This window comes from Artibeus jamaicensis, unplaced genomic scaffold (assembly GCF_021234435.1).
Source record: "Artibeus jamaicensis isolate MK-2021 breed Jamaican fruit bat unplaced genomic scaffold, CSHL_Jam_final scaffold_847, whole genome shotgun sequence".
In the NCBI taxonomy this organism is placed as follows: domain Eukaryota; kingdom Metazoa; phylum Chordata; class Mammalia; order Chiroptera; family Phyllostomidae; genus Artibeus; species Artibeus jamaicensis.
In genome coordinates this window covers 17212630-17230274 of record NW_026522057.1, presented here as the reverse complement: position 1 = coordinate 17230274, position 17645 = coordinate 17212630, and the positions used below count along the sequence as shown (strand labels likewise).

Genomic DNA, 17645 nt, shown 5'->3' with positions numbered 1-17645 from the left:
CCCCGCCCCCAGCCTCTCAGCTTACCCTCTATCCGCCCAGTTCTTCCGTACTCCTTATGGGGTGCGTGTGAGCCCTGTTTCATTGCCGTGAGAAGTGAGATTCTTGGACCATGAAGAGGATCAAATATTAAACAAAGTTTCTGTTTTCATAGGTTTAGAGTCAAGGAGGTGTGGGCAGACGGATATTATTGTCGATGGAAGAATGGCCAATCTATAGAAAAGCCTTATTTGAGACAAATTTTGAGAACAAGCCAGGAAGCAAAATATCAATGGATTGAGTAAATGCTCTGGAGAATGGCAGTTCTGCAGCTTGTTTTATACGTTACAATCAAAAGAGAAGCTGTAAGGAGGATTATGTGAAATCTGTTGGTAGATTAAGGAGGCAGGAGAAAGCCGAACAGGAGGAAATCTCCAGGCCTGGATAAAAAGCGAAACGGAGAGACACTTCTTTTACACTGGTGGGTACAGTTAAGAACGCGTGCAGTACATGGCGATAGTACGCCCACAGTAACAATGGGGCATTCTGTTCTCTGGTTCTCTAGTGCCAGAAGTTGTGCCTTGGAAGGGGTCTGGGAAAGAAAATTACTCTGACAAGTCAAAGGTATGTTCCCCTAGATGCACAAAGACAATGTACAGGCTCACTTAACACACAAACTGACCTTGGTCGAGGAAGCTATTGGCCTATGACACACTCACCACCATGATCTGCTTTCCTTAGGAATTTTTGGGTTGAGACCTTCCGAAATGTTTACTTTCGGTCACCAGTTTGTCAGGCCTGCCATGTGTCCCTTCCTCCCCCAGCTTGGCAGGGTTAGTTTGTGGTCCCGTTTTCGTCTACAACAGTCACACAAACAGTGGTATAATTACTACCATTTGCAATAAGATGGAGCATTGCTACTTGCCACATGCTGTTCTGAGTTCTTTGCACATATTAACTTCTTCATCACCATCTTCAGGATTCAAATGCAGGCAGTTGACTCCAGAGAGAGGAGCATCGTTTGATTTAACACCTGGAAGGATGAGTGAGCTCTATCCAGGTAAAGAAGTTACAAGAAAAGCTTTTTAGACAGCGAGCACGTGCAAATCCCGAGGCAATGAAATTCAATGCTTAGAGCAGTATTTTTCAAAATACACATTGTGGTCATCATATCAACTTAGTGGATATAAAGGTTAAGAAAAAAAAACAATATCAGGATGCACTGTGTAAGTACTAAGTACTGTTTTACAAAACTTGTTTGTTCCCCATTATGTCAATTAGGTTGCAATGTAAAATAAATTTCTTACTGTAGGCAGGACTTGGAAATGTTTGTAAAACATTGTTTTGGAATAAAAGAAGGCCAGAATGATTAGAAAGCAGGGAGGGAGTAGGAAGGGGCCTTTCCACTAAGATGAGAGAGATTGGCAGGGACCATACTATAGGGCTTCAGAGGTATATTAATAAAAGTTTTCTGCACAGTAATATATTTGAAGGGTTTCGAGCAGCTGACTTCTTTGGTCATTGATGTGTTATAAATGTGTTTTAAAATTTCCAAACATACAGGTTTTCTTCGGGTTTTTATGATCTTTTCATTGTGTTGCAGACATACTCTACTGCCCGCGTGAAGCTGCTTCCGTGGCATTGATATTTGTAAATGTCCTGTATGCACTGGAGAAAAATACTCCTTAAGATTTCTATATACATCTGTTAAATAAGTCATAGGACATTTGATTAGATCTATCCCAATTTAAGAGGCTGAACTGGTAGTCAACTCAAAAGAATTGTACTAGATTTGGCTGGAGACCAGCTATATATATGACAACGGACAAACCATTTCCCCACCATGTCCCTCAGTTTCCCTTCTCTAGGATGAGAGTGTAAGTCTAAGGCCCTTCCAGCTATTTAAAAATTGTGTTTTTATTTTTTTAAAAAGATTTTATTTTTAAAGAGGGGGAAGGGAGGGAGAAAGAGAGGGAGAGATACATCAGTGTGTGCTTGCCTCTCCTGTGCTGTCTGCTGGGAACCCTGCCCACAACCCAGGTATGTGACCTGACTGGGAGTTGAACCAGCGACTCTTTGGTTCACAGGCTGGCTGGCACTCAATCCTCTGAGTCACACCAGCCAGGGCCATTATTTGTTTTTAGAGAGAGGGGAAGTCGGGGAGAAAGGGGGAGAAACATCAATTGGTTTGCTCTCACATGCCCCCAGTGGGGCACCTGGCCTGAAACCCAGGCGTGTGTTCTGACCCAAATGGAAACAGTGACCCTGTTTGTGGGACGGTGCGCAGCCCCCTAAAGCCACACCAGCCAGGGTGGCCCTTCCAGCCTGGATGTCAAATTCCTGTCCTGTACACTTTTCCATGATAATGCCTGGAATGACATACTATGAGTTTCCGAAATTACTTATTTACCCTTTTCAAATAGAAAATGTGTTTATAAATGCAATGGATATAAAAATGAGTCATACTTAGTGAAGAGTGATTTATAAAAAGAATTCAATGGGTCATTTATTTCTTCCTTAAGAAGATATTTGCTATGTAAGAAGCCACCTCTCCTTCACCTGTGGTATGTATGAAGACTGTTACCACTTATTTCCCAAATGTCCCCAGACCTAAAATAAAACCCATGACCAAAGTGTTTGCATGTACTTAGTTCTTTAAGGTAAATGCTTTTCTTTGATTAAATGTTTTTAAGGCTTCTCCATATAAAGTCCCCCCTCCTTTTTTTTTGGCTTGATGCTAAAAAAAGAAAAAGAAAGAATAAAAACCAGAGAATGGTACTAGAAGTGAGGAACAGAAAAACCAAAGATATTTCATTTGTTCTGCATTGAGCAGATGCTGCCAGCACTTTTCAAACGGGGAAATGCAAAGCTGCAGTGAGCAGCCCATACAGCGAATGGGAAAAGAAAGCTACCACATTTTTTGGTAGAAATGATTTGACATTAAAATGTATTGGATTCTATTTTAAAAGTAGGGCAGAATCACATCCATTTTCTTCATAGTGTCATTGTACACAGATTGAATTTCAGAGCCCTCAGCTGCCTTTGGCCAGTTCCAAAGAGCTGTTAGCCTCGCAAGCCTTCCCCTTCCCCTCAGGGCTCTCCAGCTCTTCCAGGGGGTGCTGGTGACATCGATGCCAAATCAACAGCAGGCGACTAAACCTGACAAACCCTTTAAATCTCCTCCCATAGGCAACATGGTGAACTGGCTTATTCTTTATCTGAAGTCATTGAGTAAGCCAGTCATCAAACAGAGAATGGAGGGAAGAAGGTTGCTTTGCAGATAATTTCCAAAGTTGGGAAGGATGAAAACAGAGCTTAACTGTTTGGCTCTTTCTTCTGCTGATGAGAGAGAGAGAGAGAGAGAGAGAGAGACATGCTGGCAAGGTGTCTCCAAGCTCCGAGCCACTGAGACATCAGAGTAAGGCATTCAATTCCTGTGATTAAAATATGTTGGAAAGCCATCGCTGGGTAGGAAAGAGGAGTTTATTGCAACGATGGTACTGTAAGAAGAAAATCAAAACAGTGTACAACAGATGGTGTCCCTTTCCTCTTGAACTCCAATGATCACTCCACTCCCGTCATCTTTATGGTCCAAGCAAACTCCACCGGGAGAGCAGAGGGTGGTAACTGGGGCAGATAAATGAGGAGATCTTCATGGGGATTTTTGGACCACTTCAGATCTTTTTGGATTCCCAGCATAATTATCTAAAGAAAGAAAAGGGCAGTGGAGAAAACAGGAATGCACCAGTGAGTACAGAACACGGCCTGAAAATGGGAGAAAACAGCCAAGCTGGGCCAGGGCAGGGAAGGGCAGGGAAGGGCAGGGCAGGGAAGGCGGTCCAAAGGGGGAATGACGTAGGGGAAGCCTGGGGAGGAAAAAAGAAGTAGGGAAGACCTGCCAATTCCTTCCAAAACTGTTACATCTCTGCCAAGGACTGACTGAGGCTCCTTACCTGGGTACTGGAGGTAGTTTGGGGGGATTTAAGACTTAAGACTCCATTTTCTGGCCATTTCAGGAAAATGGCATAAACAGCTTCTCCTTCTGAGGTGTACCTAGGGGAGAACGGCATCGTTATGAGAGGTAACTGGCCTGTTACCCTGACACCCAAGGTTGTCACACATAACCTGATACACTTCCCTTTCTGTTAACTACCCATTCCAACACCTTGTGTTTATCACTGATGCCAGTGCCAGGCACAATGACTCAATAACAGTTAAGATCTATGGGAAGAAAGCAGCCTTCTCCTGAGATAGCTTCTATTTTCCTTCTCTATTGGCTTATAAGTTTTCTTGAAAAATTTTTAAACTCTTATTCTAGTTATTTCCCACTGAAGCCAGCTGCCTTATTATTCCAACATTTTTTCAACTCCAACTCCATGTGAAAACGTGACAGGATATCGCCAGGGCAAGGTGTGCAATGAAGACAACTTTGTTCTGAGATTTCACCGTGCTTGGAGAGGAGGAGGAAAACCACTCAACGGGAGCTCGTCCGGAACTGAGGGGTGGACGTGTTCGCCCTGATCCAAGGACCTGTGCTGTACGGTACGACACGAGCAGATGTCTCTTATCAAACGTGCCATATGTGCCTGACACGCTGCTGGAAGCTTTACGCCCATTATCTCATCTAACCCTCACAAGGGCTCTAGGAAGTTAAGCAGCATCACCCCACGTTGCAGCTGCAGAAACTCAGGTCCCAGACTGAGTAACCAGATGTACAATTCCAAGTATGAACCGTGACTTCTCCATTTACTAGCTTTGTGGTCCTAGGCAAGTGGCATTACCGCTTTGGGTCCCTTTCTCACTTGTAATGTGGGGGTAATAACAGTATCCATTTGGTGGGCTTGTTGAGGGGATTAAATAGGTGGAAAGAAGTTAGAATGGAGTCTTGCATGTCGTAGGTGCTACGCAGCTATTAGCTATTACTAATCTTAGGAAGACAAGGTAAAGTGCCAAGTAAATTGACGGATGCTTTTTGCACCAAGCCTATCTCAGCCCTCACTAGTCACAGATATCCTGGTGTCTTAAACCATAAACTGGGGTACAAATTAGTAGCAAAAGAACAGCTTTTGGGACTCTTCAAGATGACTTCCAGTGTGGCTTCTAATATCACAGACCCACGGAGATGCCAGTTCAAGACGGGCCGCAGACCCGTTGCTGCACACGACCGAAGACAAGGCTCACCATACAGATTCGTTCTTTTCCAGCTGAACCCTCCACGGTTTAGAGGAATAGATAGCCTCCCCGTTGATGCGCAGCCACTTCCCTACGGCAAGGAGCCTTTCTTGGAAGATGGGAACAATCAGTCCGTCTTTAGTCGGCCCAATGTTGAGAAGATAGTTTCCTCCCAAACTCACTGTCTGAACCAGTTCCTGGAGAGAGCAGAAACAAGAAAACCCTAGTTATGAATTCTAAGCCTGGCATAATGCCTAGAACACACAGATATTAAGAGAAGAAAAAGAATCTAGGGCACCTTCTCTCCCTGCTTTGTGAATGTCCTTTACCCTTTTGAAAAATACTATATATTTTTGTCATTATAAAAGCAGCACAGGATTATTAAGAAACTGAAAAATCCTGCTATAAGATGGAGAGCTATATTAACTCGAATTCCAGGGAGTGATCATGGGCATTTCCCTGGGAGGAAAGGGTAATGTGTCAGAAGCCACAAAGTGCGTGCAGGAAAGCTGAGAACAAAGCACTTGGCCGTGAAAGGGTTACATGGAGTCATAGAGAGACTGTGGGGATCAGAGATTTGAGGGGGCGCTGTGGAGGCGTTGGGGAGACAGAAGCGATCTGAGGACCTTCAGGATGCTCTGTGTGTGCTGGGCTATATGAATGTGCACGCTGCCCCACCGGGAAAACACCCTGTCAAGAGATCCGCTTATCTGCGGTTCCGCTTCCCATGGTTCCAGTTATCCAGGGTCAACTGCAGCCTAAAAATACTACATGGAAAATTCCAGAAATAAGCAGTTCGTAAGTTTTAAGTACCTCACTTCATCTCATCAAGTAAGCAATGAGTCATCTTGCATCATCACAAGAAGAAGGGTGAGGACATACAATCGGGTATTCGGGGAGACCAAATTCACATAACTTTTATTACAGTATATTGTTATACTTGTTCTATTATTTATTGCTTTTAATCTCTTACTGTGCCTAATTTATAAATTGAACTTTGCCATAGGTATGTATAGTGTAGGATAAAACATTTTATATATGTGTGTGTGTGTATATATATATATAGAGAGAGAGAGAGAGAGAGAGAGAGAGAGAGAGAGAGAGAGGGAGTTCTGTAGTATCCTTGGTTGCAGGCATCCACTGGGGGTCTTGGACCATATCCCTGAGAATAAGGAGGGACTAAGGTACATTCTTCAAGGCTTCTAGTGGGATGTGTGTGGGTTTACTTGTAATTGTGACCTTGAACAACAGGTGCACTTCAGGGCAACCTAGAAAAATGAAGGTTGTATACAGAAAATTCTAAAAAGGAGAATTTGTTACTGTACCCCAAAGACACCACACCATTAACTTTTTATGTTTCCTGTCAGTCTTTTTTCTGTGTAGTTAATTTTATGTAGTTGTGAGTGTAACTTATTTTTCCACTCAATCCTCTAAGCATTTACCCATATTACATTAATAAATATTTTAATGATTAAGGACGACCCCCAAATCTACTTAACTATCCCTTTATGGTTGCAGGAGATGGAAACGACCCCATACGTCCAGCTGAAAATAGCCCTGGGAGGAACGTGTCTGTACATAAAACTCTCCTCTGTGGTTACAGTGGTTCCCTCGGGACAGGCTTCTCTGCCTGCGTTGGACGGCCCAGAGGCCCTACCCACCTGCGGCTCACCCAGAGTGTTCCCACCACGCTCCGTTAGAGGGCGACTTTGATGGCGGTTACCTCGCTCACAGGGGTCTTACCGAGATGATTTCAGATTCGCTGGAGGTGTCGGCTATTGACATGGTGCGACGGTAGCCCCAGGACCTCCTGTCGATGGAGGTGCACATCTCCCACTTGTGGTCCGGCACACTCGACGGCTGGAACTTATCCTCGCAGTTGTAGTATCCTCCGTGGTGACAGGAGCAGTTAAAACCCCACCGGTCATTCACTACCACCTCATCCTAAAGGAGGGACGCGTACCGGGTCATCGAGGGGAAGACGCTTTGTCTTCCCTGCGTAACGCAGCGCGGTATGTCAAGGGTCTATTTGGAAGCAAGGCGCAGGCTTAGTCTAGAGCAGCGATTTTCAACTTTTTCCATCTCGTGGCGTCCAGAAACTAATTACTAAAATTCTGCGGCACGCCACAAAGTATATTTTTTGCCAAACTGACAAAAATAGGTATAACTTTGATTCATTCACATGTTACGATTATTGTGTGGGCTGTCATTTTTTAATGTGATAATCTAAGAGAAAAGAGGTCAGGAACGGCATGTTTAAATGTTCCTGCAGCGCGCCGGCTGAAAACTGCTGGTCTTCCAGAGCTGTGGTTCTCAGCTGGGGTCCATTTTGCCCCAGAGGAGTTTGGCAAAGCCTAAGGGACATTTGGGGCTGTCACTACTGCCATCTAGTGGGGAAAGGCCAGGGATCGTGTTAAACTTTTTAAAACGTCAAGGACAGCGTCATCACAACAAAGAAATACACAACCCATTGATAGTGCTGAGGCTGAGAAACCCCAGGGCGGCCCATTTAAAAGATTATCTTGTAATCCACTTATTTTATTAGAGGAGAACCGGAGAGAAGACCTGCCCAAGAAGACCTACCCAGGCCGGTTAGGAAAGCTGAGACTGCGAATCAGGTATCTGAGCCTGGCCCAGGACACTTCCCCTACTTGACTCAGGTAAAGAAAGCCAAAAATCAAATATTCTTTTTCTCCCTTCAAGGTTTAGCTGAACTATGAGAAATCATTACAGGGGATATAGAAATGTAAATGTTTCCCACCACTGGGAGGCTCACGCTGGGGCCGCTACGGTGAATAAAACACAGTTCTTGCCCTCCGAGACCCAGCAGAAACCAGCTGAGGAGACAGATGTGTGGACGATTATGACATTACACCTGGGTTCACTGCCTAGGGATTCACATAAATGGAAGAACCCGGCCCAGGGTGTTCCCTAACACTTCCAGGAGAGAACATAAGTCGTCAGGAGCCAGATTTGGTTTACATTCCATCAATATTATTATGTGCCTAACTAAGCCAACGCTGTTCTCAGGGTTGGGGATAGCAATGGACTGACCCAAACCCTTGCCCTTATAAAGTTGACACTTCGGAGAGAGAAAGACATAATAGACAATGTAAACGACCTCTGGAATAGGTTAGACCAGGTGAGTGCTGACAGACAGGGAAAGACATGCGGCGCCACGGGTGCCCTGCAACCCTGGGGGGGGCGGGAGGGGCGGCCGCACTACACTGAGGGAGAGTGAAGGTCTGCAGAGAGCACAGGAATTACAGACAGAGGGGATGGTAAGGAGAAGGGTCTGTTTCTCCCAAAAATACCTTCCTAAAGTGACTATTGCTCCATAATATCAGTCTTTCCTAATGCATTGGAAGGCACTCAGAGCCCTGGCTGGGTAGCTTAGTTGTTTAGAGTGTTGTCCCAGTAAGCGAAGGTTGCAAGTTCAATCCCCAGTCAGGGCCCATACAAGAATCAACTAATGAAGGCATAAATAGGTGGAACAACAAATCATGCCTCTCTCTAGAATCAATCAATAAGTAAAAAAATTTAAAAATAAAAGACAGCATTCAGAACAAGAGTGGGGAACCAGGGTCTGTCTACAGCATCCCACCCAGAGGTCCACAGCCTGGCCACCCCGTGTGAGGACCCTTGGCAGAGAACCATGACGCTGTGCCACTAAGAGTCCCCACGCATTTGGCAAGTCCCAGAAAACCACTCTTAATGTGTCCCTATTTGTCACATAGGATCTCTTTTGTTTTCCCTTTCTTCCCATTTTCTGAGTTTAGTAATAGTTACGCAATAAGAGGTTTACGAGCCTACCAAGATGGCTTAATTCAAACTGTTCTTATACTTAGATTTTTCTAGGTCCACGACAAATCCAGAATGTGTACCATTCTGAAATTCCCCACAGTGAGGACTAGGACTTGTGCTGCTGCTCTGCCGAGCACCGCAGCATGAACTGCGGAAGGACCGCTACTCTGTGCAGCGTGGGCGGGGGATGGGGGAGGGAGACAAAGTTCCCTCAGGAATTTGGACATAAAGGAAATAAAATTTCCCCTTGAGAGGTAAACTATGTAATCAACAAAGAGTAGATGAAGTTGTAGATGTTTGCATTTTACGCCTATCACTTAATTTTATTGGTCTGGTATATTAATTTTTAACAAGATTTAAACCTGTGTGGTCAAAATCAAGAATTAAAGGAGAAAAAGAAAGTTTCTACTTAAAGGAAGGGGGAAGAATTACAAGTGAAAGGACTTCACCACCCACGAAGTCCCTGGGTCCCAGCACCCTGTGAGAACATCGCTGTGCATCATTGCTGCTGGTCTCGTCACTATGGAGCTTGTCTCTTTACATTTTTTTTTTATCACAGCAGATAAATAAGAGAGAAGCCATACACTCACGTACCTTGACTGGGCTGTCATTGTAGAGCCAGGCCAGAAAACCTGTAGAGTTCCAGTAGGTGTCGGGACCTTCCCAGTCTCCATCGGACCAGATCAGGTCGGGTTTATACCTGCAAGACACCGCAGTTCCCACAAGGCTCACTGCCTGAATCCATTCGCAGTGAAGTCTTATGATTCGTGTTTTGCAGTACGGTCAGGACTGCAAAAGAATAACTAAAAATTAACTTTCTTCCACTTTGGAAGTACCGTGACTCACCACAAGGTACAGATTGTGGAAAACGAAAGAGACAAGTGCCACCACTTACACAAAAAAATGCCTCTGCTCTCAGAACCACAGTTGAATACGCAGCATTTTGGAATATTTCCTCCTTATCTTTTTTTAATGACTTTTTAAAAAGTAGAGTTGTAATCGGTATTATACAATTCGGTCTCCCTCCAGCGACTAATTCCAACTAAAAGAATGATGCTCCAGCCCTGGCTGGTGTGGCTCAGTAGACTGAGTGCTGGCCTGTGAACCAAAGGTCAACAGTTTGATTCCCAATCAGGGCACATGCCTGGGTTGCAGGCCAGGTCCCTGGTTGGGGGGGTGGCATGTGAGAGGCAACAGATGAATGTATCTCTCACACCGATGTTTCTCTCCCTCTCTTTCCCCCTCCCTCCCTTTCTCTCTCTAAATGTAAATAAATAAAATCTTTTTCAAAAAATGGTGCTCCAGAACTATAGGATTAAGGTTTCTACTTTGGGGATGTATGAAGAGTTTGGACCATTGTGTCCAATGCGTACCTTGGACAGCCCAGAGCTGCAACCACAAAGGGTCTGTACAACTACCTGAGCCACAGCCGCACTTCCACGTGTCATCACTGAGTCCTGAGGCGTGAGTGTGAATGTGTACCTGTGAGGTGCGCATCATTCGTCCCACCTCAGAGAGCAGGAATCTGACGCTCAGCAGGGCAATTGGTTTGAGGTGAAAAAGCTTGTCAGAAAACAAGAGCTGGAATTCAAATGTAAATCTGCCTGCTGCCAATTCCTATGTCCATAATGATGACAGCAAATAACTCCAGGAAAAAGACTGCCCATTTAAGAGGCAAAATATAACATAATCTGGATTTCACTCTGTGTGAGAAACTGTACTTGGCATTTTATATTCATTGCCTCATTAGTTCTTGCAATGACCCTATGGTGTAAATCATCCCCATTTCGCAAGCAAAAAAAAAAACAAAACAGAGATCTAGGAAGATGAAGTGGTTTGGTCAAGACCACACAGCCAGCAGGAAAAAGAACTGGATTCCAGATTCAGCTCTGTCTGACTCCAAGCCTCCGCTGGTCTCTTACAAGCGGAACTGTTTCCTTAGAGACACCACGTGGCTGCAAGGCCGGTCCAAGTCCGAGGCCTCTGTAAGTGAGAGCCCAGGCAGGAAGGGCTGCTCCTTGTCCTCCAGCAGCCCCCAGGTGTGAGAGGGGCAAGCTAGGAATGAAACAAGGAGAGACAACTCCCAAAGTAAAAGTGATCCCTTTAAGAATATCGATAATAATAACAACCCTCTATATGAGGCACGGTGACAGATATTTTTCACATATTACTCTGAGCCCCACAAGAAGGCATTATTATCTCCACAGCACAGTGAGAATCTGGGGCTCAGATGGGTGATCTGCTTAAGGCTTTTTAAGCAACAGGAGCCAGGATTCAAATGCAAATCTGCTCGAGGGCAACTCCCAGCCAGGACCTGTGGCCTCTTCTAGGTCCTGACAAAGAGAATGGCAGGCCCCCACCCCCACCCCAAGGGACCCCTTAGGGGGGATCTGACTTACTACCATCCAGGGTTCTGTTTGAGTGTTTCAATTTATAAAGGTAATATGGCCACATCACAGAAGTTCTGAAGAGCAGGAGGAGAAATACATGTTATCTCAACACAACCACCACTTTCACTGCTCTGATGTCCTCTGGATTTTTCTCATGCTCCACCTCCACCCTGACTTCTCTCCCCCCAACAGTACAGTACCCTAGAGAGAGCTCTGATTTTATTTAGAAAAGCCCTAGCCCCAAAATATTCCTGTGTGTTACCTGTTAACAAGGTCGTATAGCTCTGGCATTGTTTTTGCAGTGACAAAATACTGTGTTTTGAAGCCGTTTTTCTTATCGAGTAGGTAGAGTGGATGGAACCATTCGAAGAGCGAGTGATAGAGGCCGTAGCGCATGTTCCTTAAACCGAAAAACAGGATAGCAGCTGTCACGTACGTAGCAAAGAGAACACAGTCTACTTTACGAAACATCAGTGGCAGCATTTTTACACCTCAGTGAGACACACCTGCGTGAGGGCATGTAGGGGGAATTCAAAACCATTCAAGGATCTCTTATCAGTCCATCGAAATGATTGGTTTACTGTATTTTTGATAGTATGCATAACTACATTTTATATACAAATACTTTTTAAAACTTTTTTATCTATTCACTTGAGAAACATCAGTTTGTTGTTCCACTCATTTATGCATTCATCGGTTGATTTCCCCCACTTTCCTGAGGTTATTCATTTATTTACACGTGTTTATTGTATTTTTCCCATTACCACTTAGCCCCCTTATAACCCCTCCCCCTGCAATCACCACCGGTGTCCACGTCCATGAGTCCTCTTCCTTTTTGCTTGATCCTTCCGCCCCCTAACCTCCCCCATCACTGCCGTGGTTGTCACCCTGCCCTCTGTCTCATTGATCAGTCCTTGTACCTGCCCTGACCAGGGGCCAGACCCACAGCCGTAGCCTATTGGGACGATGCTCTAACCAACTGAGAGCTACCTGGCCAGGGCTATACACAGATATCTTAACATCAAATACCATTTAAACCATCTTTTAACTTTTAAGTCAATTATCTCAATAATAACATAGAGACCATTAAATAAAAACACATTTTCTCTCTGTCGATCATAAGAGTACATATTGTAGTGATATTGAAAAATAGAGAAAAGCATAAAGAATAACATATCCAAAATCTTCTCTCTCAAAAAAAATTCATTAGTAACATTTTCCACGTAGTTGAAAGGAATGATTATAGGTTTATTGTTTTATTTATCTAATGTGACTATTAGTTTTTCATATGCCCAAAGCGAAATGTGTAGCTCAGTGGACTGAGCACAGGCCTGTGAAGCAAAGGGTCGCAGGTTCAATTCCCAGTCAGGGCACATGCCTGGGTTGCAGGCCAGGTCCCCAGTAGGGGACACATGAGAGGCAACCACACATTGATGTTTCTCTCCCACTCTTCCTTCTTCCCTTCCCCGCTCTCTAAAAATAAATTTTAAAAAAAGCTTGCTGGAGTTAACACTGGTGAGAGGAACAGAAACCCTGTGAGACAAGTCCGCAGGGAGTTGCACTGCAACGGCACAGACCAGGCAGGCAGAGCTGGGGTGAGTTATTTCACCATGTGACTCCGGAACTAAATACAGAGAAGATAAAAATCAAGTTCCCGAGAGTCTGACCCTTATCCACACCTCAGAGGTTTATAGCAGGACAATTATCTACACACAGCACTGGGAAACAGGACTGCACAGGGGGCAGGAGTCAGCACACACTTCCCTAAAGGGTCAGGCAGTACTTTAGGCTTCGCAGGCCTTGTGGTCTCTGTCCTAACCCCGAAACGGTAACATGGAGGCAGCCACGGACAGCATGTAAGTGAATGGTCATGGCCACGTTCCAATCAAACTTCATTCACACACACAGGCAGCGGGCCCACCCCTTCAGTAGGACATCGAGTTTACCAAACCACAACAGAGCTGAGACTGGACAAGTACCGCCTCTTCTCCTTCCAGGCAGACACACCTGGAACTGTGGGGCCTACAACCAGAATCCCCGATTTTAAATCCCACCACTGCCACTTCCTAGCCCTTCCATCTTGGGAAGGCACTTCTTAGTGTCAAATATTAGGGAACATTAACCAGAATCAACCCAGTGGCTTGCTTACCTTACTTTTTGCTGCTTTAACTGCCCTTTTCAGCTCCCTCTTGATCTATCATTTGCCCCACCCCCATCCCCATGCCTACAAGGATCTGTGCTAATGACTAAGTGGGACACAAAGATGACAGACCCAGTCCCTGGCGTCCATCGGACACTGGAAAAGGGCCTGGGTCAGAAGGCTTTCCAAAAAGTATCCTCCTCAGAGTACAAATGGGCCCTTGTGGTCTATGCTGGGTATCCTTCCCCCAGCCAGACAGAGCCAGGAGTTTCTCTGATGGTGTCACCTTTGGTCACATAAAAACTGTCAAGCATCAAGCTCTGCTAATTCCAAGGCCAGAAGCCCCTCAGGTTCCTCACTAAATGAAAATTTCAAAAATACCCAAGAGTGGAGAAGGCAGGGCATGGCGGACGGCTGCCAGATCAAAAGCAATGATGGATCAACCGTCTGCGGACACACACCTCTTCCGGATGGCGGTTCCCAGCTCACCAACCAAATCTCGGTGGGGCCCCACATCCTTAGAGTTCCAGTTCCAAGACACAGGACTTGGCCAGTTTGTGAAGCCTTCGTGATGCTTTGCTGTCAGGACTACATACCTGTGGACATCAAAACCATATGAGCAGAGGAAGTGGGCAGTGGGCCACGAACACGAACCTATCCAGCATGATCGAGGCCTTGGAAATGGTTGGAACTGGCTCTCTGAACATGGAACGGAGGTACAGTGACCACCAGCTTAAGACTGAAAAGCTGTCTTAAGACAAAACAAAACAAAACACGACAAAGTGCACAACTCCTCAGAATGTAACAGAACTTATTTTAGGGTAGTTTACTCACAGGGATGTAGGGTCGGAGTGGGTGGGCAACCCTGGCGGTTCTGCGCGGCTCATTCTCCACTGCTGTAGTTACTACAGTAAATGTCTTACCATGTAGTTGAACTAGTCATGCTTGACAAGGCCAAGCGGCGAAGAACGCAGCATGAGCCAGGAACCCTGCCCCCTAGTGGTCTTACAGTGGATAATTGCTTAGCATTGACGCTGACACCTGCTTTGATGTCTGTTGGGGCTGCTGTGCCATTCTGGACGCTTACTGACCGGAATCTGGATGATTACGTTGTACAGGCTTACAGAACACAGCAGTCATTAACTACAAGGCCTGGGAGTGCTGGCCAGGAACAGTGAGCTTGGTCAAAGTTAAAGCTTGAATGAGAGAGTGGGGGGCTTACAAAGATGGATTCGGTTTGTTCACGTCAACATCCATATACTCGCCTACAGGAAACGTGAGTTGCTGCAGTCTCAGCCCCCCATGGTCATTGCTCCAGAAATGGAAGCAAACTTCCGTAGAGGCCACAGTCCCTAGTCCCCAGCCCAGGAGGAAGCCCAGCAGGAAAAGATGAGCACCTCAGCTCTCCTTCTTCAACCCTTCTGGGAATTAATGATGAGCTTTTCTTTTTTTAAAAAAAAAACACCTCTATTTATTTTTTAGAGAGAGGGAAAGGCAGGGAGAGGGAGGGAGGGAGAGAAACATTGATTGGTTGCCTCTCACACGCCCCCGACCAGGGACCTGGCCAGCAACCCAGGCATGTGTCCTGACTGGGAATTGAACCTGCCAACATTTGGTTTGTGGGAATGATGGTTAACCTACTCAGCCACACGAGTCAGGGCTGTTAGCTTTTCTTAAGTCTTTGCTCTAAAGAAGAAAGAAACCTCTACAGGAAATAGCAGATGATAAAAAAGTAAGCCATTTGTTTTACCAAGCCCACATGAATTGCCTCTCATTTACAGAGGTGACAAAAGTCTAAATGAGCTGGGGAGAAAGACACGGGTTGGAATAACTGCCAAATTATGTCATTTGCTTGTTAAATGACTCAATATGTCATCTGCTTTTATGGCCAGGGGGAACAAACCCTGAGATAATTTAGTCACTGGCTAGTGGGGGCGCTCTAAGACTTTAAGGGCCAGATAGTATTTCAGGCTTTGTGGGCCATAATGCTTTTAAAATGTAAAAATCCCCCTGGCTGGTGTGGCTTGGTGGCTGAGCGCCAGCCTGCAAACTGGCATTTGAACTGAAAGGTTGCCAGTTTGACTCCCAGTCAGGGTTGCAGGTTGCATGCTTGGATGCAGGCCGGGTCCCCAGTGTGAGGGGCAACTGATCCATGTATTTCTCACACATTGGATGTTTTGCTCCCTCTCTTTCTCCCTCTTTTCCCCCTCTCTCTAAAAATAAACAAATAAAATCTTTAAAATGTAAAAATCATTCTCATCTCATGGAACTTACAAAAACAGGCAGAGGACCAATCCCTCTGGCCATGTCCAAAACCTCTGGTATGGGAAAGAACCTTCACCTTGGAGAGGTGAGGTCTGGAGACTTGGACATCAGTTCCTTTCCTCTACCTAGGCCGGTCACCTGGTCCCTGAAAAGAGGCCTGAACAGAGAATGTTTTTTCCTGATTTTGAATTATGGATCTCTAAGGCTCCTAGAAGATAGAGCACACCCCCTCTGTTTATTCCAGCCTTATATTCCCATACACTAAGTGTCACTGTAATTGCTTACTACGAGAAATCTTAAAGCCCAAGAGGAACTAAAATCTGGAAGATGACCGAAGAGACAAGGGTCAAAGGTTCCTCCAAGCCAGGAGCCAGAAGACCTGCCTGTCTCCATTCTTACTCTTCTCCAACCCACGGCCCTCCCAGCAGCCAAACTAATCCTGCTAGAAGCTAAGGGTAACTATTCCCTGACTTAACACCTGGCCACATACTGCCCTCAAGGATCAGCACTCATTCAAGATTGGCCCCAGCCTTCAACAACCGCAGGGTCCTTGTCTCTCTCCTCCCCACCTCAGCTCGCTATACTTTCAGTTCTCTATGCGTTCACACGAGAGCTCCAACAGTTCCCAAAACAATTCAAACGTCTGAGTGCTTTCATGTACGAGGACTCTTCGTGAGAAGAGCAGATGAATGAGAATCTGTACTGTTGCCCTAAAATATTGCACGCCAGGACTCCCTTCCCAGTCTCGCTCACAGATATTAAAACTGAAAGGAACTAGTACAATTCCTTTCTGTAGCCTTGGAAGAGGGCTGCAGGGAGGTGAAATGTTGTGTTGAAGTTCACAGCTGAACTAGGATCACACTCCATACCACTTGCTTAAAATCCTGATAGAGTTGTCGACCTGCGGCATCACCTAGCTCCATCCTCTCAATACACAGGTGTTGACACTGAAGGCTTTCCCGCCCACCACCTCCCTGAAAATTTTATTTTCTTCTAATCCTCAACCCAGACGCACCTTCTCCTTATGATCAGGCATGCCACCTTCAATTCTGCATCCTTCAGGGGACAAAACACATGACCTGGGGGTATCTTAAGTCTGACAGACTGCTGTGTGAGCCTGCGCGAGTCGCCCCAGCTTGGCTCCCACCTGCCGAACCCCCGTCCCACTGCTCTGATCCCGGGAGGAGGCGCTCCGCCGGCACCCGCAGCGGCACTCACTTGGCCCCGGCAGCCTGGAAGAGGTCGGCCCAGTCGTCTGGGTCGAAGAAGCGCGCAGTGAACTGCGGCCCGAAGTCAGCGTAACTGAAGCCTGGAGGGTAGTTGTCTTTCATGAAAAGCTGGTACTGCAACGATCCCTCACCCTCCCAGTGCCACCAGAACCACTCGCTGCCCCAGGCCGGCACCGAGAACACGCCCCAGTGCACAAACACCCCGAACTTGGCTTTGTCGAACCAATCCGGCAGTGGCCGGGAGTCCAGACTCGGCCAGTCCGGAGTGTAGAGGTGCGGAGCCCCGAGCGCCGACTGGGCCGCTCCGAGAACCAACAGCAGCAGGAGAAGCTGGGTCTCCACCGCCCGCGACTTCATTTCGGGAGATGGCATCTCCGCCTTCCCACCTTTTCACCTCACTACCTCACCACCTCACCGTCTCCACCATTCCCTCTAACGCGCAGGCGCTGGGGCCGGCGCGAGGCCCCGCCCACTCTAAATAGTGATTGGCTTGGAAGGAAAAAGGGGCGGGTCATCCCCCGCCTTTCCGCTACAGAGTCCCATCCCTTCCAGTCCGCCGAATTTGTCGCGCCCTCCGGCGCTTAAAGAGAGAAAGACACCAGGGGGCGCAGACAGCGCTTCGCTGATGGTCTTAGAAAAACTTCAGAAGAGACTTGGCGGGGTTAAAT

At 46.3% G+C, this 17645-nt stretch overlaps 1 protein-coding gene and 1 long non-coding RNA gene across 2 annotated transcripts; one reads left to right on the top strand and one right to left on the bottom strand.

Annotated features, from left to right (window-relative positions):
• The first annotated feature begins 45 nt into the window (after positions 1–45).
• On the top strand, positions 46–2943 carry LOC119042275 (uncharacterized). Its single transcript, XR_005081195.2, has 3 exons — positions 46–458; positions 543–601; positions 957–2943. It is a non-coding gene; the product is annotated as an uncharacterized LOC119042275 (long non-coding RNA).
• A 498-nt stretch (positions 2944–3441) lies between these two features.
• FUCA1 (alpha-L-fucosidase 1) lies at positions 3442–17409 on the bottom strand. Its single transcript, XM_037135985.2, has 8 exons — positions 16967–17409; positions 13945–14079; positions 11606–11743; positions 9548–9653; positions 6893–7093; positions 5159–5346; positions 3931–4030; positions 3442–3682 (listed from the first exon to the last, which is right to left on the bottom strand). The coding sequence occupies exons 1-8, from the start codon at positions 17347–17349 to the stop codon at positions 3542–3544; spliced, it is 1392 nt and encodes a 463-aa protein (XP_036991880.2). The 5' UTR covers positions 17350–17409; the 3' UTR covers positions 3442–3541.
• Positions 17410–17645: the final 236 nt, after the last annotated feature.

What these genes read in the sequence shown, in the direction of transcription:
- FUCA1 (XM_037135985.2), bottom strand. Translation starts at nt 17,349, where the DNA reads ATGCCATCTCCCGAAATGAAGTCGCGGGCGGTGGAGACCCAGCTTCTC. An exon ending in TTCCAGGCTGCCGGGGCCAA is followed by an intron (nt 14,080 to 16,966) that starts GTGAGTGCCGCT and finishes TGATGTCCACAG; the next exon opens with GTATGTAGTCCTGACAGCAA. An exon ending in GGAACCGCCATCCGGAAGAG is followed by an intron (nt 11,744 to 13,944) that starts GTGTGTGTCCGC and finishes TTTCGGTTTAAG; the next exon opens with GAACATGCGCTACGGCCTCT.